The sequence below is a fragment of the Tenebrio molitor genome, chromosome 3 (assembly GCF_963966145.1).
Source record: "Tenebrio molitor chromosome 3, icTenMoli1.1, whole genome shotgun sequence".
In the NCBI taxonomy this organism is placed as follows: domain Eukaryota; kingdom Metazoa; phylum Arthropoda; class Insecta; order Coleoptera; family Tenebrionidae; genus Tenebrio; species Tenebrio molitor.
This window is the reverse complement of record NC_091048.1, coordinates 23,013,498-23,038,044: the sequence shown is the minus strand read 5'-3', so window position 1 is coordinate 23,038,044 and position 24,547 is coordinate 23,013,498. Positions and strand designations below refer to the sequence as shown.

Genomic DNA, 24,547 nt, shown 5'->3' with positions numbered 1-24,547 from the left:
GTCCTTTAGTGTAAGTTTCAATGAGGCTGGATACATGATTTTCATTTCAATGCTCGCGAATACAGCTGCCGAAACTTCAAAGTCTCCACGTTTAATTGTTGGGTGTAAATAATGGGAATCTGACAGGTCGAAAAAATGATTCTTTCCTCGCGAGTTGGCGTGGAAGTTGTTGAAAGCAACTTACAAACAGCGATCTTCCCTTGATGTTACTTTGACTAGGTATTTATTTGATTATAATTAAATTAGAGAGTTCTGGGGAGGATAAGTTTCCAGAGTTGTTGAAATCTCATTCACTTCCACCAGAGTTTACTCTAAATAAAACGCATTTAACAAAAGGGAATATCAGTGTTTGTTCGCTAAGAAATCTGGCATTCGGGAACGAAATCCTGCTCGTTCATATGCAGTTTGCTAGCTTCGTCGGGAATCTGCCCTTTCGCTGTAATTAATGCCCAGGAGTTGAAATTAAAGACATGTCCTAGCTTTTGTGATGGGAACGGCTCCATAAAACGGCAACATTTGAAATGTAAAAGCGTTCGAATGACGCATATTAAACGCGCAAATGGTTCGCCTCCCTTGTTCAGGATAAGGGGTCATTGATAGGAGTCGTGTTTTGTCCTCGTTAATTAAGTCGCAAGGATCGGGGATTTTTATCCGGCGATTTATCGCTGTGCATTTTAAAGCACCTGCTTTACATTCCAATAGGGCTAATTGGTCGTCGCTGCTGCAGCGCATTCGAAAAATTTGGACCGGTGCCATCGCGGCAAGATCTGCAGGAAGTATCCCGGAAGTTCGATAGTTTCCGGTTGCGAGGCGACCTAGCAGAAACGCAGGTGCTATTTTATGTGTTGCTACATTCGCTTCTTATTTTCACTCAAATAAGTCATCAAAAAGTTTTACACTAGGAAATTGACAATGAAATGGAACTGAGGCAACATTCCTGCTTCTCCTCGTGGCAGCTTTTATTTGCTTTCTTTAATTCTATTAACGGTCCCGGTGTTGAAATTGTTTTTGTAACTTTTTTGTTACTTAGCAATTTTTTTTACCAAAGTTGTGTTTAATTGTGGCTCACATTGATATATGACGAACTAACAAATTGTAATTTCTTCTATCAATATCGAAATGTTTAGGACTGACATTTTAACAACAGTTGTAAAATTCATAATAATCCCAAGATATCTATTGCAGATTTAACAAATCCAGTGCTGATTTGTTTTCTAATTTGCAACAAATTTATTTGTGGTCTTAAATTATATACAGGGTGTTTTTGAAAATTGTGCAGATATTTTAATCACGAGCTACTGGCTTCATGTAGAACTCGAAAAAAATATTTCAAAAATTCTATGTCAAAAAATAAAATGACATTTATTTTTTGAGCTACATTTTTTTTAATTGCTTTTAGTCTTCTACGTTGTCCTACAACCTCGTAGGTAAAAATTTCGGCATATTTTAAAAATACACCTTTGTATATCATGTTTTATAAAATGTACGCCAATGCGAAGTAACCTATAGGAAATATGCTTTAAAACAAAGAAACCGCATTGGTCTACGTTTTATAAAATATGATATACAGGGTGTATTTATAAAACGTGCCGAAATTTTACCTACCAGGTTGTTTGACAACGTAGAAGACTAAAAGCAATTAAAAAAAAACAGAATGTGTCATAAAGACGCACGATAGAAGTGAAACTTTTGTATTACAGGGAAACATTGTAATTATTCATCAATCACTTTTAAATAGCATATTCACAACAAAATTGTATATTTTAATGAAGAAAATAAATTATAAACAACGATAACACTAAACAATTTCGAAATGCGTAACTCAACTCCAAATCAAAGAGAGGACATTATCGATAAATGCTGTGAGTGTGACAAAGACAGAAGTATACACAATTTTAAGGGATGTTTGTATCGTGTCACATTTAAGTGAGATGGAAATATTGGCGCAAACGTTGTGCGAGACACTGCTCCCACTCGGCGAGAATGCATCTAGCGCGTGGCCAAAGCACGCTCCGCCGCTAACTCTTTAAGCGCGGATTTTAAATATTGAAAATTAAAACGCCGACTACACCTGACCTGACCTGACCTGAAAAATGATGTGACAGCGTCCTTATATCGAAAAGAACTATTCTTTTGCACGTTTGAACCTGATATCTGGGGCCGCCACAATTTCTGATCACGCGCCGGCGCAGCTGTGCCAGTGCTTTGGCTACGCGCTAAATGCATTCTCTATCCCACTCGACCCGATAGTGTTTACCCCCACCACTTTTCGTCACACAAAAAGGTTGCCGATCAGAATTTCAAGACCCTCCCATAAAAAGTTTCACTTCAAAAATTGTAGCTCAAAAAATAAATGTCATTTTATTTTTTGACATAGAATTTTTTAAGTATTTTTTCCGAGTTCTACATGAAGCCAGTAGCTCGTGGTTAAAATTTCTGCACGCATTTCAAAAACACCCTGTATAAATATTTTATTCGGTTTAAAAGATCCTCCAGGATCTTGTTTTTTAGTGCAATTTTCAAATATTGTGAGATATCCCATCCCAGGCCATTTGAAGCTGGTGTTCAAGGTCTTGTAAGTTATCAGGTGGGTTAGGAAGAACTCTTAAACTTCCACCCATAATATCCCACACATATTCAATGAGTGATAACTAGAGACATTTGTTGAAAATTGTTACGCCTTCGTATTAGATTTTGGAAATTAGCAAACATATTACACAAGCAAAAAAGGTTGTTATAACAACCAAATTTCTTTCAAAATTGAGATTTTATTTTATTTTTTATTTCAATCTCAATCACATGTAGGTTTTACTATACCGGGTGTAGAATTGGTTTACGAGACATAGGATTTTACATGTAAAAATAAGGAGATCCAATTATTGGCTCCCCTAATAATTTTATGGCAAAATGGTTAAAATGAAAGTTAGAGAGAACTAAAAGCACTGTCTAATTCCACTCTTTGTTTTTTTCTAACTTCTTGTGGTACTGAAAGAAAAGCAAGAAAGGAGTTAAGACAAAAATACTAAAAAGCAGAACTAGCAATGAAATTTGACTTGCAAAATTATTCGTCGGTTGGTTTCATTATTATTTAATTTTCTTTTGATCTGCCCTTCAAATGAACTCGTACAGGACTACAGGACGAATGAAAAGGTATCTTCCATTAAATGTTCAAACTTCTCTCCAATTCTTCGAATTGTTTCTGTGGTTGAAATTGGTCGGTCTGGGAAACCTGAAGCAAATGTTGCTTGGAAGTTTCTTAAAGAAGATCCTCCATAATACCATTTAAAGAAAGAAATAAAATTTTATGCCTAGTAGTACTTTTTAGTATTTTTGTTGTTAACTCTTTTCTTGCCTTTCTTTCAGTACCACAAGATGTTAGAATAAAACTAAGATTGAAATTAGACAGTAATTTTAATTCTCTCTAACTATCATTTTAACTATTTTGCCATAAAATTGTTAGGGGAGCCAATAATTGAAACTCCTTATTTTTACATGTAAAATCCTATGTCTTGTAAACCAATTCTACACCCGGTATGTACTACTATTCGGGGAAATCCGGATTTCGGTATAACACAATCATTTATCACTAATCAGTACTTCAGGCACGGACTAAGGACAACTAACACTCTGGTTAGTGTGTAGCAAGCTGAGCTGAACTGAACTTGTTTTTAATTGCACTGATTTTTTTGACTCGGAAGTGACCATCGGCGATTATCGGTAAGTCTAATATTTCAATATTTAAATTTACGTTCCGAGCGATGCAGCATTTTCTTCGAGCGTGAAATTTGAAAATGTAGAGGAAGTCAAAATCACATGCCGCAACTTCTTTGCATCCAAGAACAAGCACTGGTATCGTGACCACATCCGGAAATTATCGGAACGATGAAGAAAAGGCATCGAATCTGATGGTTTATATTCTGAAGATTAATTTTACTTGGTGAAAATTAACCCAGAAAATTTAACAAAATAACAAATATTTATTCTCATCTAATCTGATTGATAACATTGATACTATTGCTTTTCTCTATTTAATTCGGTAAAAAACAGAAATTATCAGTTCGTAAATTAAATAAAAGATAAATAAAGCTATCCGTTTCTGTGAATTACCCTCTGATGCGACAGCTTTTTGTTGTCTTACCGACAACAGTGAATTTTATAAATATGTTAAAAATATTGTTTTACCTCGTAGATTGAGTCAAGATGGCTACAGAAGCCATATCTGAACAACTCAACGGTCAAAAAATAAAAGATAACCAAGATATCAACATTTTGTTATTGGGGGAAACAGGTGTTGGGAAGTCCACTTTTATCAATGCCATCGCCAACTACTTCCACTTTGAGAGTTTCAAAAAAGCCTCCAAAGCAGACAAACCCCAGATCCTCATCCCAACTACGTTCACACTGATGAACGAACACGGCGAATCAGTCACCATCAGCGCGGGTTCGGATAAAAATGAGTTGCAAGAAGATGGGGCTGCGGCGACTCAGGACGTGAAGACTTACGTCTTTCCGATTGGAGAAGGTCAGATTAAACTGCGACTGATTGATTCACCGGGAATAGGCGATCCGAGAGGGATCCAGCGGGATGATACCAACTGCGAAAATATTTTGGCTTATTTGTCACAACTGCAACAGCTCCACGCCATTTGTTTGTTGATGAAGCCAACAAACGCAAGAAGAACTGTTCTGTTCGAGTATTGCGTGAACCAGCTACTGTCCAGATTGGAGAAGTCCGCAAGCCAAAACATCATCTTCATTTTTACCAACACCAGAGGGTCCAATTATACTCCAGGCGACACGTTGCCATGTTTGAGACCCATTATCGAAGAGATTAAGGCTAGACCACCACATGTAAACATCCCACTCAAGGACAATGTTTTCTCGTTGGACAATGAGGCCTTCCGTTTCTTGCTAGCCATAAAAAATGGTTTTAAATTCAATGCAGATGTGCAAGAACGGTTTGCTGAAAGCTGGAAGAAGTCATCCACAGAGTGTTGGAGGTGTGTTAATACTTTTATCTGTTATTACACTCGCTGATCGTTGATTTCAGGTTGATTTCGTATATTGTTGGAGATGCTTCACGTGATCCTCTAAAACCTCACCAGTTGGCAAATACGTTCAGTATTAATGAGGCAAGAAGAATCATTGTTCAGCTCTCTCAACCTCTGGCTGACATCTCTCAGCTGATCCATGACAACTTACGAATTTTGGAGAAACACATAGGCAACTTGAGAACGGAGAATCAGACGTTGGATGAGTTGAAGAAGAAATTGTACATTCCAATTGTTGACTTGGAGGTAACTGAACTCACACAACCTGTCACCGTTTGCACTGCCTTGAAGTGTGCCGTTGGGGTGAAGGTAAGATGATATTTTGTTTGTATTTTTATTCTTCCAAATTTTTGAAGATAAAGTGTATTGGGTAATTTACGCATATTTTTTAGGTTGGGGACAGGATAAAATGGCATTACCGTCAGAGATGTCACGATCCTTGTTACTTGACTAACGTCACCAAGGAAATCATTGGTGACCCGAATTTGATAAATTGTGCAGCAATGAACGGAAGAACATGCATGAAGTGCGCCTGTGACTTCTCAGTCCATATGCACGTTTACTATTTGACAACAACCGTTGCTGGTCAGATTGTTGACGATGTTGTTAGGAACAACATACACAAAAAAGTACAAGCGGTTCAAGAAAGCCAAATATTAATTGGGAAAATAGACAGAAGGAAGGGAGAATTAGAAGGAGAACGAGAGGTCATCATTAGAAGTACAGCTCAGTTTGCCCATTTTTTGCAACATAACGCCATTTTGCCTTTTAATGATTCCTATAAAGCTTACATCGAGTATTTAATAACACGGTAAGAAGTATATACATAATGTTACTGGTTTTTTTACTTATCTTTTTGTATTTAGTGAGAAGACTCTTGGACGTGATGGAGATTTGGAAATGATTAATAGCTTGGAACAGTTGTTGAAGCAATACACTGAGATCAAAGCGGCGTTGGATTCGACTCTTCAGGTTAACGGGCATTTGGGAATCAATCCTGTAGTGACGGCTCAAACTGTCATAAACACCATTCACCAACTGTATCAACTGATGCACAATGGGAAGAAAATTCATGAAATGATGACGAAGCAGAAAACATCGAGAAATTCCGAATATAAGGAAACTTGCGAATATGTGCATGCAACATCTTCGGCGCCATTCGTGGAAAAAGAAAAGAAAAATGAATATCCTTTTGAGTTACTGATTTTAGTGATAGGTATTTTACTTTTTTTCAGTCTTCCATTCCATAATTTTATTTTTGTTCTTGGGGCTTTAATTGTATTCGTAATTTTGAATTGCTTATAGGGTTTTCTTCTTTGTTTTTTATTTCATTCATATTTTTTTCCATGAAATAAAAATAAACTTCCTTCATTAATGGTAAATGGTGTTTGTTAAACGTCCTGACTCTTCCTGCCCGCGGATTTTTGATCTTGACCGTATTTCCGGGCATCGCTTATTAATGGCGGGGTCCACGAGTTAATTAAAATTTAATCATGCCGGCGCGCTCATGATACTTATTTCATTACTCCTATATAAATATGTTGTGTAATATGAATATGCAAGCAAATTAGAATGCCGAGTCCGCTTTATTGCCACAAAGTCATTAAATTTAAACATCGTAAATTCATAACCGCGAAAAAGGAAAATTAATTTGTGCGATGATTTAGGGCGCGGCTTCTCCTCCATTGGCACCGGAATCGCCGGACGAGTTTTGTCCCCGAACGACCGAAAAATTATGTTTTGGGCAACAAAAATTTATGACGCATTGCCCGGACGGGATCGCACGGGAAAAGGGCTTTCGCAAATCTTATTCCCAGTCGTAACTCTTGTACGATATTGTAATTTGACGCCCTCGACTTCTTGCCTGATGCATGTATCGGACAAGTTGGTCCCGGGTGGCTGAGACAATATTTTTGAGCGTGTGTGACGGTCATGCAAATGCGAAACATTTTAACGTTTTATTTACAATTCTAATTCTGCTCGGCTGCATTAATCGCTGACGCAAAATGGGAATAAATGACTGTTATTTATCGGCATTCATTATTCATAAATAATTTCGTAAAACTGGGAATTTGGGGATTAGCTGCGAGGGCGAACTTAAATCCATCTGACATTTGACATTTGTCAATAAACTAACTACGTTTTCTCCACCCAAAAATAACAACATAACAAAGTTTTTCAATAAAAATTTAAATTTTTTTTAAAATTCACTGTTTTCAGAAATTGTTAAAAGAAGTATGTATTCGCATTTGAAAAAAAAATATTTTGACAGTGTAGCCTTGAAGCCCTTGGGAATACACGTGAATTTAGTAGGCCATTTTGTAGCCTATTGACAACCATTTAATTTGGTGTATAGATAATTAAAATCCTCCGATAAATCAGGGAGCTGTGGACTCGTCTTTTTTTTTTGGACACCTGTATATGTAAAGATGATTGTGATATTGCATGATATTATACATATTATACATATTGTATAATACGTCAAAAAAACAAATTATTATTCCTATTCCTTTCCCCTATTTTATTTAATGTTATCATGAAGGAACCACGGTTTTATGTTTATTATTGTTATAACTGTTATCTAATATGTTTCGCTTTTCAACAATTTAGGATTGTGCGAATCCTATGAAAATAGTCACTGAAATGGCGGTAACTGTTTGCAGATTGCAACAGAAACTCAATAAAAAATCGACATTATGCAACATGATGAGCATGGTAACACAGATCGCATTGCCCATTCTACGAATGCTTTGTAATAAATATTCAATCGCGCAAAAAACGTCTAAGCATGACGAACGTTAACGTTATGGACAATGTACCGATCTCAGACAATAATTGGAGTCGTCATTGCGCTCCTTCTTCAAACAATTGTCTTCGATCGATAAAATGTCCTTACCGTTCTTGATACTTAATATATTATTAATAACGAAATTTCGATTGAGATCAGGGTAAAGTTGTTCAGAAAAGAGCAAGTCTAGATAGAAACGTGTATATTATCATAGCAACAAGTTTGTTTTGGTGATTTATCAATTTTGTCATTAAAAAAATACCAGAATTTTTTTTACAATGCATCAAATCCTGAAGATATTTTTAAAAAGGTACAAGAAATTGAACTGCATTTACTTTCAATAAAATCGCGTGCCATGTAGGTATTATAAAGAATATGATACATTTAATCGATGGAAAGAAAATAACGGGGTAATGATTATAAAAGTTAATAGTCAAAAGGTAAATAAAAGAATAATAGAGATGAATAGTGCTGCCTCGAATTGTAGAAGTAAGTTGAGATTACGCTAAATAAATAATAAATATTGGTAAAAAAGGGTATTGTTTGCGGAGGAAAATGAATGAAAAGAAAACATGAAAAAGGAAGAAGAAACTATGCAAAAATCTTCGTATTTTATAAATAATAAAAGAAGAAATAAGAACTTAAAATGGGGAGATTTTTAAAATGTATTGCAAAACGTGTAAGGCAAGTAAAGTAAAATAGAATATTGTTTAGGGTAAAAAAAATACAGTTATTGACAGAAGGAAGTGAGTAGATTTGTAGGAGAAATAAGTTCAGATGATACAAAATAAGTAAGTATTGTCACTTTTGTTCGCGTGGGGTTACAACACTCGTGTTGTAAACTTCCGACTTGTAAAAAAGAACCGGTGGTTTATACAGGCTGATTTAAAAGGACCGCACCATCACTTGGGTGGTATTTAGAACCATTTAGTTGTTCTCAAAAATGCAAGCAAAATTTTTCTACAAGCTTTCTTTATCTATATATAGGCCTTGAAAGATGCGAATTTGATGTTGATTGTTTATTACTCAGATAATGTAATTTTAAGTTTTTATTAATGAGGACGTAATGTAAAATTTTGGTTGTTAATAAATTAATTAAAGTATTAAAAAATGGAGCAGAGAAACTCTTTGAAAATGTTAACATTATTTTAGAGGTAAGGTCGGCAACAGTGCACCGAAAATTTGGTGTTGCTATGATTACCATAATATGACATGTCACAAAAATTAAAATTTGCCAAATACTTACGCAAAAAGGGGGGAGGAGGCACTTGTGATGCTATGTAACGAGGTGGGGGAAGGGGATCCCATCAAACGTGACCTTTGAAACACTTACAGTCTGTCTCAATTCTAAATTTTCACCAACACTGCATTCTACGTTGAAAATACAACCGGCAACACTGTTTGGCGAAAAATGCGTCAGATTGTATTTGTTAGGATGTCTGTCAATTTCCGTTTTTTCAACTCAAAATTTTAAAATAAAAGGAAAAGGACGAAAACATTTTTTAAAATGCAGCAAGTGAGTAGGTAGAAAATCAAGTTGTAAAAGCAAAATAAACTTATTAACTAATTTTAATGTTTTCGAATCATGTTTATAAAAATAATTATATTGCCAACTTAGGTCATAAGAATCCCCAATTTAGAAATATTTTTATTTTGCCAACATAATTCAACAGGTGGTGGAAATTTAGAATTGAGACAAACTAAAATATGCATCCATTTTTTTGTATCTTTTTAAAAACTCTAGAATAATTTTTTTTCAGTCGCAATATAAAGGACGTGTTCTTAAAGCTCAACTTTAACAGTTTTCTTCATTTCTGAACTCGTAAAAGTCGAAAATAATTTTATATTGGGTGATTCAAAATGATTGTGGCCAAGTATAGCAACTATGTACGAAAATTTATGTGGCAACTGTGTGAATGGGGTAGAGTTGACCTTTGTATGACATTTCATAACTGTGCATTTGATTTTTTCAATTCCATTACACATTGATTTCACAACTTACAAAATTGCGCGACTATGAACTGTCAAGGAAATGTCAACTCTACCCTACCCACACAGTTGCCACATAAATTTTCGTACATAGTTGCCATATTTGGTCACAATCATTTTGAATCACCCAATATGTATAAAATTATCCAATCAATATAAAATACATATGTATAAGTAAAAATTTATATGGTCACAATAGCTAGATACAAACACAATCGATGTCTTTGTAGCGCCTTTGCGCGTAAGTAAGTCTCAAAATAATGGACATATTGTACCTTGGTTTAACACGTCCATTATCAAATTTTGACGTTTCATGTTTTATTTTTACGATCTGGTCGGTTTATAATCTCAATCACATTTAGGTTTGATTGTCCTACTATTCGGGGAAGTCCGGATTTTCGGTATAACGCACAATCGTTTATCAGTACTTCAGGCGAAGTACGAAGGACGCAAGGACAACGAATACTCTGGTTAGTTTGTATGCAGCTGAGCTGACCTGAACTTGTTTGTAACTGCACTGATATTTTTGATTCGGAAGTGATTATCGGTAAGTTTAATATTTCAATATTTGATAGTAAGTATTTGCGATTATGTTGACCATAGATAAGGAGGAAAGTTGTGTGTACCACAGGAATGAAACGTGTTTTATTGCGAATTGATGATTGAATGCTAGCCAGCAACGTGAAGTGAGTTTGGTTATATGTAATTAAATACCAATAAGGCACGTTCTACGATAATTCGATTTTTGTAAATGTTCGTTCTGTCATTTTTAACTGCACTTAATCTGTGTGCTTTCTTATGTGAGCTTTCGGGGCCTATTGTCTCACGATACAGAATGTATTGGAAATATTAAAACAGTGGTGAAAATTAACCCAGAAAATCCAACAAAATAACAAATATTTATTCTCATTTAATCTGAATGATAACATTGAGACTGTCGCTCTTGTGTATTTTTTAATTCGGTAAAAAACAGAAATTATCAGTTCGTAAATTAAATAAAAGCTAAACACAGCTATCCGTTTCTCTTCGCTTGATATGAATTATTCTACGACGAGACAGCTTTCTGTTTTAATTTTTGTAACATGATTGTCTTGCCAACAACAGTCAATTTTATAAATTTGTTAAATACATTGTTTGACCTCGTAGATTGGGTCAAAATGGCTACAGAAGAAATATCTGATCAACTCAATGGTCAAAAAATAAAAGATAACCAAGATATAAACATTTTGTTATTGGGCGAAACAGGTGTTGGGAAGTCGACTTTTATCAATGCCATCGCCAACTACTTCCACTTTGAGAGTTTCAAAAAAGCCTCCAAAGCAGACAAACCCCAGATCCTCATCCCAACTATGTTCACACTGACGGACGAACACTGCGAATCAGTCACCATCAGCGAGGGTTCGGATAAAAATGAGTTGCAAGAATATGGGGCTGTGGCGACTCAGGACGTGAAGACTTACGTCTTTCCGATAGGAGAAGGTCAGACTAAACTGAGACTGATTGATTCACCGGGAATGGGCGATCCGAGAGGGATCCAGCAGGATGATATCAACTGCGAAAATATTTTGGCCTATTTGTCACAATTGCAACAGCTCCACGCCATTTGTTTCTTGATGAAGCCAACAAGCACAAGAAGAACTGTTCTGTTCGAATATTGCGTATACCAGCTATTGTCCAGATTGGAGAAGTCCGCAAGCAAAAACATCATCTTCATTTTTACCAACACCAGAGGGACTAATTATACTCCAGGTGACACGTTGTCATGTTTGAAAACGATTATCGACAAGATTAAGGCCAGACCAACATATGTAAATATTCCACTCAAGGACAATGTTTTCTCGCTGGACAATGAGGCCTTCCGTTTCTTGGTGGCTATAAAAAATGGTTTTAAATTCGAAGCAGATGTGCAAGAACGATTTGCTGAAAGCTGGAAGAAGTCATCCACGGAGTGTTGGAGGTGTGTTGGTAATTTTATCTGTTTTTACACTTGCTGATCGTTGATTTCAGGTTGATTTCGTACATTGTTGGAGATGCTTCACGTGATCCGATAAAACCTCACCAGTTAGCAAATACGTTCAGTATTAATGAAGCAAGAAGAATCATTGGTCAGCTCTCTCAACCTCTGGTTGACATCTCTCAGCTGATCCATGAGAACATACTAATTTTGGAGAAACACAAAAGCAACTTGCAAATGGAGAATCAGAGTTTAGCTGAGTTGAAGAAGAATTTGTATATTCCAATTATTGACTTGGAGGTAACTCACCTCACACAACCTGTTACCGTTTGCACCAGTGCGAAGTGTGCCGATTTGGTAAAGGTAAGATGATATTTCAGTTGTGTTTTTATTCTTCTAAATTTTTGGAGATAATTGTATTGGGTAATTTACGTATATTTTCTAGGTTGGGAATACCCTAAAATGGCATTACCGTCAGAGATGTCACGATCCTTGTGACTGTAACTTGAATTCCGTCAAGGAAATTCTTAGTGACTCGAATTTGATAGGTTGTGCAGCAATGAGCGAAAGAACATGCACGCAGTGCACCTGTGATTTCTCTGTCCATATGCACGTCTACTATTTGACAAAAACCTGTGTTGTTCAGATTGTTGATGACGTTGTTAAGAACAATATACACAGGAAGGAAGAAGCGCTTCAAGAAAGCCAGAGATTAATGAGAGAAATAGACAGAAGGAAGGAAGAATTAGAAGAAGAACGAGAGGTCATCATTAGAAGTAGAGCACAGTTTGCCAATTTTTTGCAACATAACGCCATTTTCCCTTTAATCCCTAATGATTCCTATAAAGCTTACATCGAGTATTTGATAACACGGTAAGAAGTAAAGGGTGTTTTTTTAAATCTGGCGTTGGAGAGTCGATTGAGAGCGCACCACTCGTGTAAAATTTAAACAGCTGATCCGTGATCCGTAACCCGTGTAGTGCATTCACAATCGCCTCTTCAACGCCAACTTTGACGCCAAATTTAAAAAAAACACCCGTTATATAATGCATTACTTGTTTTTTTATACTTATTTTGTTGTATTTAGTGAAAAGACTCATGGACGTGATGAGGATTTGGAAATGATCAATAGCTTGGAGCAGCTGTTGAAGCAATATACTGAGTTCAAAGCGGCGTTCGATACTAGTCTTCAGGTTAACGAGCAGTTGGGACTCAATCCTGTAGTGACGGTTCAAGCTGTCACACAGGCCATTAATCAACTATATCAACTGAAGCATAACGGGCAGAAAATTCATGAAATGATGAAGAAGCAGAAAGCATCGAGATATTCCGAATACAAGGAAAATTGCGAATATGTGCATCTAACATCTTCGGCGCCATTCGTGGGAAAAGAGAAGAAAAATGTATATCTTTTTGAGTTAATGATTTTAGTCATAGGTATTTTACTTTTTCACATTCCACTATTTTATTATTGTTCTTGGGGCTTCAATTGTATTCGTAATTTTGAATTGCTTATAGGGTTTTTTTCTTTGTTTTTTTATTTCATTCGTGGGAAAAGAGAAGAAAATGGATATTTTTTTGAGTTAATGATTTTAGTGATAGGTATTTTACTTTTTTCCGTCATGGGGTACAGAATATTTTTTAATTACATATACTTATCTTATCAGTTATCACGTATTTAAATAAATTTCTAGTCAAGAGCCCTTTGAAGAAATCTTGTCTTTTTCACATATGTTGTAACTTACAGATGGTCAGGCGTCTAATGTAATTTCAAATATGGTGCTTGCGTCAGTATCGTTGTTTTTTACCTTGCGTCGTATTTATTATAAAAAAGAACTAGTTTTATTTGTAACTGAAATGGTTTCCTCAACTGAGAGAAAAACATTTACTATGAGAGGTCTTGTGCAACATTGCTTATAAGGATTTATAGCTTCAGTTTCAAGGTGTTGTGGATTATAAAGAATTTCTATTGTTTGTTGGTGTAGTTGAAGAAATTATAAAGAATGAGAACCAAAACTTTTCCCCCGGCATTTATCCCTCTATTTATGAACGAGATAAAAACAGATTCAGCATGTCATGAAGAAGGTGGTAGATACTTTCAATACCAATACCAATACACAAATTACTTCTTGTTGCATTCCTTATTCTTACAAGGTTTAGTGAGGTTATGTTTAGTTTTGACACAAATTCACGGTTATCACTTGGCTAAAATGTATGATTTTATGAAGCACTTACGTTCTCGATTCGTACTTTTTCCAAAGGTTTTTTGACCATTTTCGTTTTTAGACACAGGTATCCCTTGTTAAATCGTAAATAATATTATTTCTCATTCTCAGTTATCAGTCAAGCTTCCGATTAAAATAAAGCTTCGTGAAGGCCTTACCTGACGTCAGTGGCCATAAATATGGGCAATATAAACACTTGCTTTTCTGAAGAATCGTTATCAGATCAATGTTTTTCTGTGGAATCGGAGATAAATTTGACATCTTTGATGTAGAACTACTAGTGCTATCTTTACATGTCCTTGACTAGCACAATCCTATTAGATATCTTGAGATTAAATTTTTTACCGATGATACACCATTAACTGTATTAATTTTCTAAAGATGAATTTAGGGTAGATTAGTTGAGCTGCTGATAATAAGATTAAATGTGATTTTTAACGTAGTAAGGAGCACGACAATTTATATTTTACTTTTTAATCGTAAAAGTAGAGATTATTAAAAATATTATGTAACAATTAATTAAAAGATAGGTCTCAGACTAATTTGATTTTGTAGTTAACTTATCTTAATAAATTATATGACAATACTAGTTCGACATAGTTAAAAAAATCTGAAATAGCTAGTGATTTAAAATTATAAAAAGCATAATTATTAATATACAGTGAGCGGCAAAAGTATGGAATAAATTCATTAAAAATTAAACAAATTTTTTTTCAAAAAAATCTTTGGATAGGTCAATTTTAGTTTATAAAAATACATATTTTATTTAGTACCAAAGAAAATTCCAAGCAGTCATTTGTTTTCGAGTTATGACGTCATCGATAGTTTTTTTTTAATGGAAACCCCCTATTTTTTTTCTTGATTCTGATAGCCCTTTTAATTGTCTAAATGATAGTATAAAAATTTTGTTACCTTACATAAGGAAATTTTTGAGAAAAAAAAAACAAAGTTGGAAAAAATAAATTTTATAACGAACAAAAACAAGTCAAAAACTGTGTTAGCAAGTACTATCGCGGCCATCCAAAAGTGAACGTTTTTTTTTATAGTTTGATTTTTACTTTAAATCATAGGCGTCCTAAAATGTCAAAGTTTGACACTAGCGATAAAAAAATTATTGAAACTATTTTTTTTAAATGCCACATCTCACTCCGATTCAGACAGCTAGGGCTATTGCAAAGCTAGAAGAAAATTGGTCTTTGGCTGCTGTGGCCAGAGAATTACATTGCAGTAAGACTTGCATCTTCAATATAAAGAGGCGTTGGCAAGAAAACAGGCTTGAGAGTGCCAATACGAATAGGTGTTGAAAAGGTTTCTTTACTAAAGTTTACTTTCACTTTAATAATGTATGAATTACTTCTCAATCTCATTTTTATTAAAAATTATTTATTACAACTTTTTATTATTAAAATAGTAACGCCTGCTGCACGAACGCCAATGAATACAGCCTGATTTAATCTAACGAAAAATACGGAAATTTTCGCAAGCTATCGTTCACTTTTGGATGGCCGCGATTGTACTTAAAATTATGGAATTAAATGTTCGAATTGCCATCCCCCAGGTTGTTGATAATAAGCAAGTTTATGAAGAAATTCCCCCTGTTTTAGTTTTATCTAGTTTTATCCCCGCACCCAATCAAAATTAAAATTTCTATACGTTGTGTTTCTGTTAAATGAATCATTTTCGAAAACGTTTTGTAAAACAAATAACACATACGAATGCAATTGACAGTAACATTTGACTGTTTGATTTACCTACTTGATTTTTTGACAAAGAAATTCCTTTTCGAGAGGATTTCCCTTGCCATTCAACGTGGAAACGCTGCAAGCATTCGGGGCACTTTTCCAGATTCCGCAATATTATCGGAAATTTTTGTATTATAAAACAAACATGTTTATGTAATTATGTTATTAATATAACTAAAACTAACTAAATAAATAAAACAATAATTCAAAACCATAACAAATTAGCAGCTTTCCAAATACAATTATCCCTCCCCACATATTGTCCTTCTTCTCCTCTCAACCTTCTTCATCCATTCGATCCCTTTTCCATCCTCATTCAAAATTTCTTCTCTACTCTCCTCTCCCTCTCTCAATTCTACGCATTCATTCAACAAATCCTCTATCGTCTCCTTTTTTTCTCCACACATCCTGCACACTCTAGTCCTATCCTCCTTCCAATATTTATTCTCTCTCTCCTCATTTCCACACCTAAATCTTGCTATTATCACTCTCTCCTTTCTATCCTCTCTTCCTAGGTACTTTGGCAGTTCTTCCGTTATTATTTTTTCATACTTCCCATTGTACCTAGACTCCCTAATTCTCGTTCTTCTTTCCTGCACTTGCACATCTCCGCGCCTGCATACCCGTTTCTTTCGAAATATCCCTCCCTCTCTTTCCATACCCCCTTTCCTATTTCTTTCTTTTTTTCTTTCAGACACTCTTGCAAAATTCTACACTCTCCTCTCTCTATCACTCTCTCCTCAAATTTTATTGCTCTCTTTCCTGCTTCTATTCTTATTCCATCCCTTTTTGTTTCCTTCATCACTATATAGCCCGGTTTCTCTCTATCTACTCCTAGCACCCATTTCAAATATTTTCCTTGCATCCCTTCCAACCCTTCTTGCTTTCTCCACCCCATATTTCCGCTCAATACATCATCACGCTTTTCACCAGACTATCAAACATCATTGCTCTCCTTCTAAAGTCATGTCCAAATTTTCTCTCTCCTATCCCCCATATCGCTCCTATTATCTTATTTGCTTTTTTCACTAACTCTTTCACATGTGCTGCTGCTGTGTTTCTTTCATTCATCACATAACCTAAATACCATTTTGTGTTTATTGATCAACAGTATCTTCATTACTTTTTATTAACTGATAAGTTCTCCTGTAGTGGTTTAGCGGTTAAGTAATGTAAAATTACTAAGAATTTACAAACGAATTTTGATTATACCAGATTTAAAAAAACCCATAATAACCTTGAAAATAAATAATAATACTTATCTGCCACTGATAATGTCAGTGACATCAGGTGATCGTAAACCTGATTTACACAAGCAAAATGTACGTGTATGCTTTTACAATGAACAGAAGTGTACATGCAAGGTGACTCCGATGAGAAATGTTTTTAGATATCTGGCAAAGTACGTCAAAACATTTTGTAAAACACAAATTAACTATTACTATTATTAAAACAAATTTATAATTTCCTACTCGTTTCCCCTATTTCATTAATGCTATAATGAAGGGACCACGGTTTTATGCTTATTCTTGTTATAACTGTTATCTAATATGTTTGCTTTTCAACAATTTAGGTTTGTACGAATCCTATGAAAATATTCACTGATGAAATTGTGAAAACACTACATAGGTACAGCCATTAAAACCATTTCGACAAGATGTGTTTAATTTTCACAAGAAAATGAATACAACATTTTATTTTTACCGTGAGATCGAAAAAAAAATTAGAGTAGGCGCTGACCAAAAATTTCAGTTGGCAATTCGTTAAGATTTCAATTATCTGATGTCAGTCTTAAAAGTTAGGTTAGTGATTTTGAGAATGTTGCAATCTTGATTTTCATAAAGAATTTTGTGTGACCTGTCGGTTGTAAAACAATTTCCTCAGCTAGTGCAATGCAACAATGAGATTAAACTCCCGCACCTTTAATTAACGTCAACGGTGAGCACGGAGCACGCGCACGCCGCTTGTTTATAAATCGATCCAAGATCCAACGATCATCGATCAATCAATATTATCCACAGAGGTTGTTGTCGGTTGTGGGGGCTCTTATTGTCAAGGGGTAATTTCATGCACAACAGACACACGATAGAGAAAAAAGTGCAAATCTTTTTTAAGAATGAGCTGAACTGTACCAAATGATAGGTTAGTTTTTTGGGTTAATCTCTGCAATAATTCTTTGTTCACCCTCTTCAATATTTTCAGCTGATCTTTTTGTCAGTCGTCTACTGCCTTTTTTGCGCAGAACACTAACTGTTTCCAAAAACATGTTTACGCATTTGTAGACTTTCTGGGCAAGTTGTTGGTTGAGTGCCTTGAAAGTCGGGAAACTTTTGTTGAAATTCCTCAAAAACTCGAGGTGTCGAATTGGACCAAGCCTTTCTCCATTGCTGAAGAAACACTGGACAATGAAAATTTGTTGCTCTAAAGTGAACATATTGTAATAGCAAATTTTAATAGTCAATAATTAATAATGACAATTACCATTGTAATGACATTTGAATTAAATTTTTACGTGCTGCCAACTGAAGTGTATTAATCATGGCCATCTCGATTTTTTTTATTTTCGACGCACGGTAAAACATTTTAATAAAGTAGGACATTGACGATTTGTCATTTAAATGAAAGCGTCATTTGCCATTTCCAAATGAGACAACGACTAAACGAGACATTTTTTGAATAGTTTGTCGATTCCATATTTTATTTTAACTTAATAACATTTGCTGTCCCAATGTTGTTTATGGATGAATGTGGTATTTGACAAATATTAATGACGAATGTAGTCCCTCTAATGAATCCCTATTTATTTATCTGCGGCTAAAAGCAGCTTCGATAATAATTAATGGTCTGACAGAATGAATTATTGTTTTTTATTGGTGATATGTAATTAGATTTATCACAGGTAATAATTTAGGTGAAAAATCGAAGGCCATCGACCAAACTTGGAACTTTCTCCTATTAATCAAAACTTGTTATGGATAAACGTGTCTATAAATTCACACGTTCGCCCCTCTATAAACGACATAAATTTTTTAAATGGCACCCCATCTGTTTCCTTTGCAATTTTTGTAGACATTTTAATTGTCCCTTTATCGATGGATATATCACGCCGATATTGCGTTAGGTATCGGAATCACTTTTTCAAATAAATTTCCAGACACATTGCTGTTTTAATAACCGCCATTTCGCACAGAGATTCGTAAAAATTTTACAGCGCTTTGCGACTTTATCACAATGAAGTGTTTTTCGCTCTGACGCTAAACTAGCCCGTCAGTTTCATTTCAAATCTAAAATTTAGTTTCTTTTCGTGTCATTCTCTACAACGCACATTGCAGTCAACATAAATCATATCTTGTATTATTTAGAAAAATAAATTGCGAAACTGGATCGCAGGACATGTAAAAGTACTTGCACAGACGCATAAATTCAGATGAGATTGATTTATGAATGTCAAATTCAATCATTTATTCTGATTGCAGAAAATATCGAGTGAATATCTAGTCGATATTTCACTTTATGTCTCAGCAATTTTGTGTCAATTGAGCTGAAACAGTATCGATCGGCGACGATTAATAATTTTCAGGTTTCGTAAATAGCAAGGAGGTGGTTTTGTTTGTCACATCGCTGAATGATTTACTTTGTCAACTTATGTAAAAATCATGTCAGGAATGTTTTATTCTTGTCAGCTAGGGCAAAAAACGGACACAGAATAGAAGTCAAATGGATACTGAATTTTAATTCGCTCACTTTAATAAACTTAATAAAAAATGATATTGGATTATTGGATACTGGGCTCCCAACGATAGGGTCGTTTAGGTCACAGTTTGGTGGAATGGTGCTTTTATAGAATTTACAGTTGTTATTATAGGGCGGTATTGACAGTAATTTAAAATCTGCAGTGTGACACTAAATACTGCACAGACAAATTTAATGAAATAGATAAAAGAAAAATATTTCATAATGGACATGGAAATTGAGAAAGGAATGAGATTGTTGAGTGCATCGAGAGAAAGCTTCATAAGCTCGTTCGTAGGTGAAGTTGAAAACTGTAAAGATGTCATTATTGAACATTGCATACGAGATTTATGGAATGATCTTACAACAAAGGCCGAATAAGGAACTTGAAAAGAACATGCTCCTTTTTAGGAGGGAAAGGATACAAAGAATATGTATGTATTAGGTCAATTTGTTAAAAACAGACAAAAAGGGAAAGATCTTCACTTTGTAGTTTCACAACTGCGTTTCATATTTTGCAGGGAGCACTGTCAAGATGTTAAAAGTGCATTTTAAGAGGCTCGGGTAGAGACACTTTTGACAAAAAGAGTAAAATTTCCGTCAGTTGAACATCTTGTTTGAAAAATAAACTGTATTTAGAGAGCAAAAGTAAAACGAAAACTTCCATATGTGAAAAATATTTTTTGTTAATTTTTTGATTAACATTCATATCAATAATCCTTAATTTCTAGAAAAAAGTGATGTTAATTCTTAGACTTAAGTAATTATTGTTGTACTGGGCATTTGGGTCATTCTACACAAGGAATTCAAAAAGATCTAGTAAACTGGAGTTTCAGAATTTCCCACTGTGTTTCGAGTAGAATTAATTCCCTAATGGAATAACATTTACATGAATCGCTGCGTTAATCCTTCACGTCTTTAGCTTTTCCAAATTGCTGTAACTCCAAAGAGTTTGCTTCATAAATAAATTGCAGAGTCGCACAGATGTAATAACTTACAATTCAATCTGCGGATGCGATGAGTTATAGTTGTTGAAATGAACAAATTTTGATCGAATCCGTTAATAAACTTCCGCCAGCGTTTGAATCAAAACAGCCAATGCAATATACAAACTTGCGTAGGGAGTCCTAGTCTTAACTTGATTAATGCCCATATTGACATTTAGTACAGCCAGAGTTACGCTTCCAATTTCGATGAAAAATACCGAACTGCGGTTTGTCCGACCGTCAACTCCTACACTTTTACATTTTTCAAATGCAAAATGCGGGGCTAATAAGAATGGTGTTTGCCTTTTCAAAACACCACTGAATTTACAAAGTTTTAAAGGCAAATATTTTGTTGACGTGAGTAAAATAAAATTAAAAATCTTGTTTAAGGGAAAATGTTGTACTTTTCCACTGCACGAAGGAAAATGTAGTGCATCTGACGCAGAATTCTTTGACTACGCAACAGTGAAATTTATCTTCTAGGAAATTTCTTAGAAAACCCGCAAAAGTTTTTACATAATTTGAATAATAAATTGTTTCTTAAACTTACACTAAACACTACAAGCACTAAGCGCTGACGGATTAAAATAATAATTTGCAAATTAGAACATCGTAAACGTGAAAATGGTGGATGCGCCGGGAGAATTATATATCTGAAAGTTACTCAGTCGTATCTCTCGGAAAATCTTGCACAACAATTCGATGTTAGTTTTGCTTTTATAAATAATTAAGTTTTTCAATAAGGATTGAGAGAAATGAAAATAATTTTATTTAATATTTAAAATAAGGCATTCTAATTTTTATAACGTAACTGCGAAAGTGTGTTGTAATCAGTAACATTTGCATATATTTTTTTTGAAATGTGATTAAAGGTAAAAGACGAAATGGCAATTGCTAATAATAAAAAAAATTAATTCGCGGAATAGTAAATAAAAACGAAATGAAACGGGGGAAATAATTATGCGCAATTAATATGAAATGAGAAGTAGATGAAATTTAAGATAGAACTGGAAACGCAAGAGACAAGGAAATATTAATACTGAAAGAGCACAGCAAAATATTTCTATAACAAAAGGGCAAGAGATAATTGTGTACGCAAGACTGTGACCGGATAATATTTACAGATGATAAAAAGATAAAGAAAACAGAGGAGTCTAAGGGATAACCAGAAAAGCGTAAGGAAAACAATAACGTAAATAAGAAATTTACAAGTATTGGAGAGTGAAAAAATATATATAGTTTGTCTCAATTCTAAATTTCCACCACCCGTTGAATTATATTGGCAAAATAAAAATATTTCTAAATTGGGGATTCTTATAACCATACTTAGTTGGCAATATATATTTTGTAAAAATGATTCGTAAACATTAAAATTAGTTAATAAATTTATTTTGCTTTTAGAATTTGATTTTCTAACTATTCACTTGGTGAATTTTAGAAAAGGTTTTTATTCTTTTCCTTTATTCTAAAATTCTGAGTTGTAAAAACGGAAATTGAGAGATAACCTAACAAATACAATCTGACGCATTTTTCACCAAACAGTGTTGCCGGTTGTATTTCCAACGTAGAATGCAGTGTTGGTGCAAATTTAGAATTAAGACAGACTATAGAAACGTGAAAGGTAAATAATAAAAATTAGACAAAATTAAAAATGGCATAGAAGAAATTAGCAGAAAATCATCCGAAAATGTGAAAAGGACAAATATATGTACCTATTATGTAGGTATAGGAAGAAATGATTAAAAGAAAATTATGAAATTGAATTAGGACGATGAAGGTACCCAATTAGAAGGGGAGTAGAATGTACAGTGGGGAGCACGGAATTTCGCACGCCAATTTGTACGTCATTAAAAAAAAACTATCTAGTCTAAGCTTTATTGTCATTATAATCAATAATGAGGTGGGATACGCATGATATATGTGATCATGACTGATGTTTCACCTAAACTGTCACGAAACTGCCGCCAGTATCTTATTTTAATAAAATTAAGTCAGTGAAATGTCCAATGTGTGCGAAATTCCGTGCTCGCCACTGTACAATAAATAAATGGTGAAATATCTACTGAGAGAATTTTAAAAAAACTGGAAAGCAAAAAAATACTTAAAACGTAAAGGATTAACGAAACTGAATCAGAAAGCTAGCATTTAACATTTATTATATACACTTTAAAATATAAAATAAAAAGTGTAAAGTATAAGAATGTAAAAGGAATTGAATTGTTAAGTCTTGACTGGAAAAAGATTAACTTAACTTTTATTTAGAAAAATACATGGAAACTGGCGAGATTTCTGCGACCAGTGACAAAATATGCTGATATGAGGAGAGAAAACATAACAAACCTAATAAAAATTTGACGAGACATGTACAGTTGCGGCCGTTGAAATCTCAGACAGGAAAGATTTAAACACTCTGTATAAATTCCGAAATTTGATTAGCGTAAACAGGATTTTCATCAAGGATTATAAAGTTAGTGTCAGTATTTGACATATTAGGTCAGAATCGCGCGTAACTTTTGAAATGCCGCCATTATCTGGTTTGCAAAAATGTGTTTGACTGAGGGACGGTGTGAGTATAAGAGCCATTGCGAGAGAAATTAATGTGGATAATGTTTGAGTGACATTTTGAGAAACGTCACTTTCAATACCATTTACAAAGCTAAAAGTTTGGCGTTGTCAAAGTGTCTGAGTTTTCAACGGCCGCAACTGTAACTATAGAGAGCAATTGTTTTAGATCAGAGAAAAGATTATGAAAAAAGAGAATTTAAGAGAAAGAGATTAAATATGTCTTCAGGAAATTATCCCTATTAAAAAATGTCTCTAATAAAGCGAAAAAGAGAAATTATTACTCAAAATATAACCGGTTCCACTATGGTGTGACACGAATGCCCTCGTGTGGGCGTGTCCATGGATGTCAGATGACTCAGATGTCAAAATAAAAAATAGCGCAAAATGGCCGTTCAGTGTTAAACAATTGTAATCGTTTGCTATTCACGTTTTGATCATTTTTGTTATATTTAGCGAATAACTGAAGTATGTCTAATGCATTGCACACCACCAGAATTGACGCGGATCGCGGCAAACTCTATGTAGGATCTGATCCCGAAAAGGGTATGATTTTTAAATAATTCTCCTGATGAAAATTATCTGGCTACAAAGGTAAAATTTCTGAATTCCCTAGAGGAAAAACTATAAATATGTAATGCATTATTGTAGGTTATGTGACCGGCGCTTGTCGATGCAATGAAATCACCAGTTTGACAGATATCGAAGATTTGGGCACTGCTATCTTAGTAAAAATTCAGGATAGTAAAAATTACAAATTGTGATCATTCACCATTTTGGGAAAGTTTTAACTGAAAATTTGCAGAAAGTACCAATAACAAGGGAAGTAGAAATTACTGGTGCGTTAAACTTTGAAAACTGAAAATTTGAAAATTGTAATTTTAATGTAAGTGCAGGAAAAGAAAAATAAATAAAGTAAATTCAAAAAACTCCTGGACTGTCAAAATTACATTTTAAATAAAATGCTTGTTTTGACTGTACTTGGATATAAAAAATTTTCGCTAGAGTGTATCGATATCAAAATCTAGTTACAAAATATATTTAGGTTATGTTTTCATTTTTAATCATTGAACTAAAAATGTTTTGAATTATTCATTGCTTCGAACACTTGAATTGAAATGCAGCAACTAAATGAATTAGAGCAATTTAATAAAGTTTATAAAAAACACTCAACAAACTGAAAACAGGTAACAAATTAAACAACAACCAAAATCAACTAATCTGTTTCATTTATTCAGAAGAAAATTATTTAATACTAAATTAACACTTATCTCTCCAAAATGTTGATTTGTGAATCACAAGAACGAACACCAATTCTTAGTTAACAATACCGGAGCGGCTGTGGCACAAATTTGTAATTTCTTCCCGTTATTATGACTTTTTTGTTTGTTCCTCATAATAATTTCTTATGGCTCTCTTCTCGCGCGCCAATAGAACCACCCTAGTCCGTTTTGAACTTTCCATTTTAACCTTTTTACAAAATACACATAAATTTTCCAATTTATTTGACAATGTCAA

General features: G+C 34.3%; 3 protein-coding genes across 4 annotated transcripts in view; 2 read left to right on the top strand and 1 right to left on the bottom strand.

Moving 5' to 3' along the window:
- Positions 1–24,547, bottom strand: part of LOC138127258 (neurotrimin-like) — a 245,094-nt gene that overhangs the window by 29,183 nt on the left and 191,364 nt on the right. The window lies entirely within an intron of this gene.
- On the top strand, positions 3,585–6,433 carry LOC138127254 (uncharacterized). The gene is made up of 5 exons (XM_069043171.1): positions 3,585–3,717; positions 4,190–5,000; positions 5,051–5,360; positions 5,444–5,862; positions 5,918–6,433. Exons 2-5 carry the CDS (start codon positions 4,201–4,203, stop codon positions 6,354–6,356), a joined length of 1,968 nt encoding a protein of 655 aa, XP_068899272.1. The 5' UTR covers positions 3,585–3,717; positions 4,190–4,200; the 3' UTR covers positions 6,357–6,433.
- Positions 10,245–13,798, top strand: LOC138127253 (uncharacterized). The gene is made up of 5 exons (XM_069043170.1): positions 10,245–10,375; positions 10,975–11,785; positions 11,836–12,145; positions 12,228–12,655; positions 12,870–13,798. The coding sequence occupies exons 2-5, from the start codon at positions 10,986–10,988 to the stop codon at positions 13,462–13,464; spliced, it is 2,133 nt and encodes a 710-aa protein (XP_068899271.1). The 5' UTR covers positions 10,245–10,375; positions 10,975–10,985; the 3' UTR covers positions 13,465–13,798.

What these genes read in the sequence shown, in the direction of transcription:
- LOC138127254 (XM_069043171.1), top strand. Translation starts at nt 4,201, where the DNA reads ATGGCTACAGAAGCCATATCTGAACAACTCAACGGTCAAAAAATAAAA. An exon ending in AGTGTGCCGTTGGGGTGAAG is followed by an intron (nt 5,361 to 5,443) that starts GTAAGATGATAT and finishes CATATTTTTTAG; the next exon opens with GTTGGGGACAGGATAAAATG. An exon ending in ATCGAGTATTTAATAACACG is followed by an intron (nt 5,863 to 5,917) that starts GTAAGAAGTATA and finishes TTTTGTATTTAG; the next exon opens with TGAGAAGACTCTTGGACGTG.
- LOC138127253 (XM_069043170.1), top strand. Translation starts at nt 10,986, where the DNA reads ATGGCTACAGAAGAAATATCTGATCAACTCAATGGTCAAAAAATAAAA. An exon ending in AGTGTGCCGATTTGGTAAAG is followed by an intron (nt 12,146 to 12,227) that starts GTAAGATGATAT and finishes TATATTTTCTAG; the next exon opens with GTTGGGAATACCCTAAAATG. An exon ending in ATCGAGTATTTGATAACACG is followed by an intron (nt 12,656 to 12,869) that starts GTAAGAAGTAAA and finishes TGTTGTATTTAG; the next exon opens with TGAAAAGACTCATGGACGTG.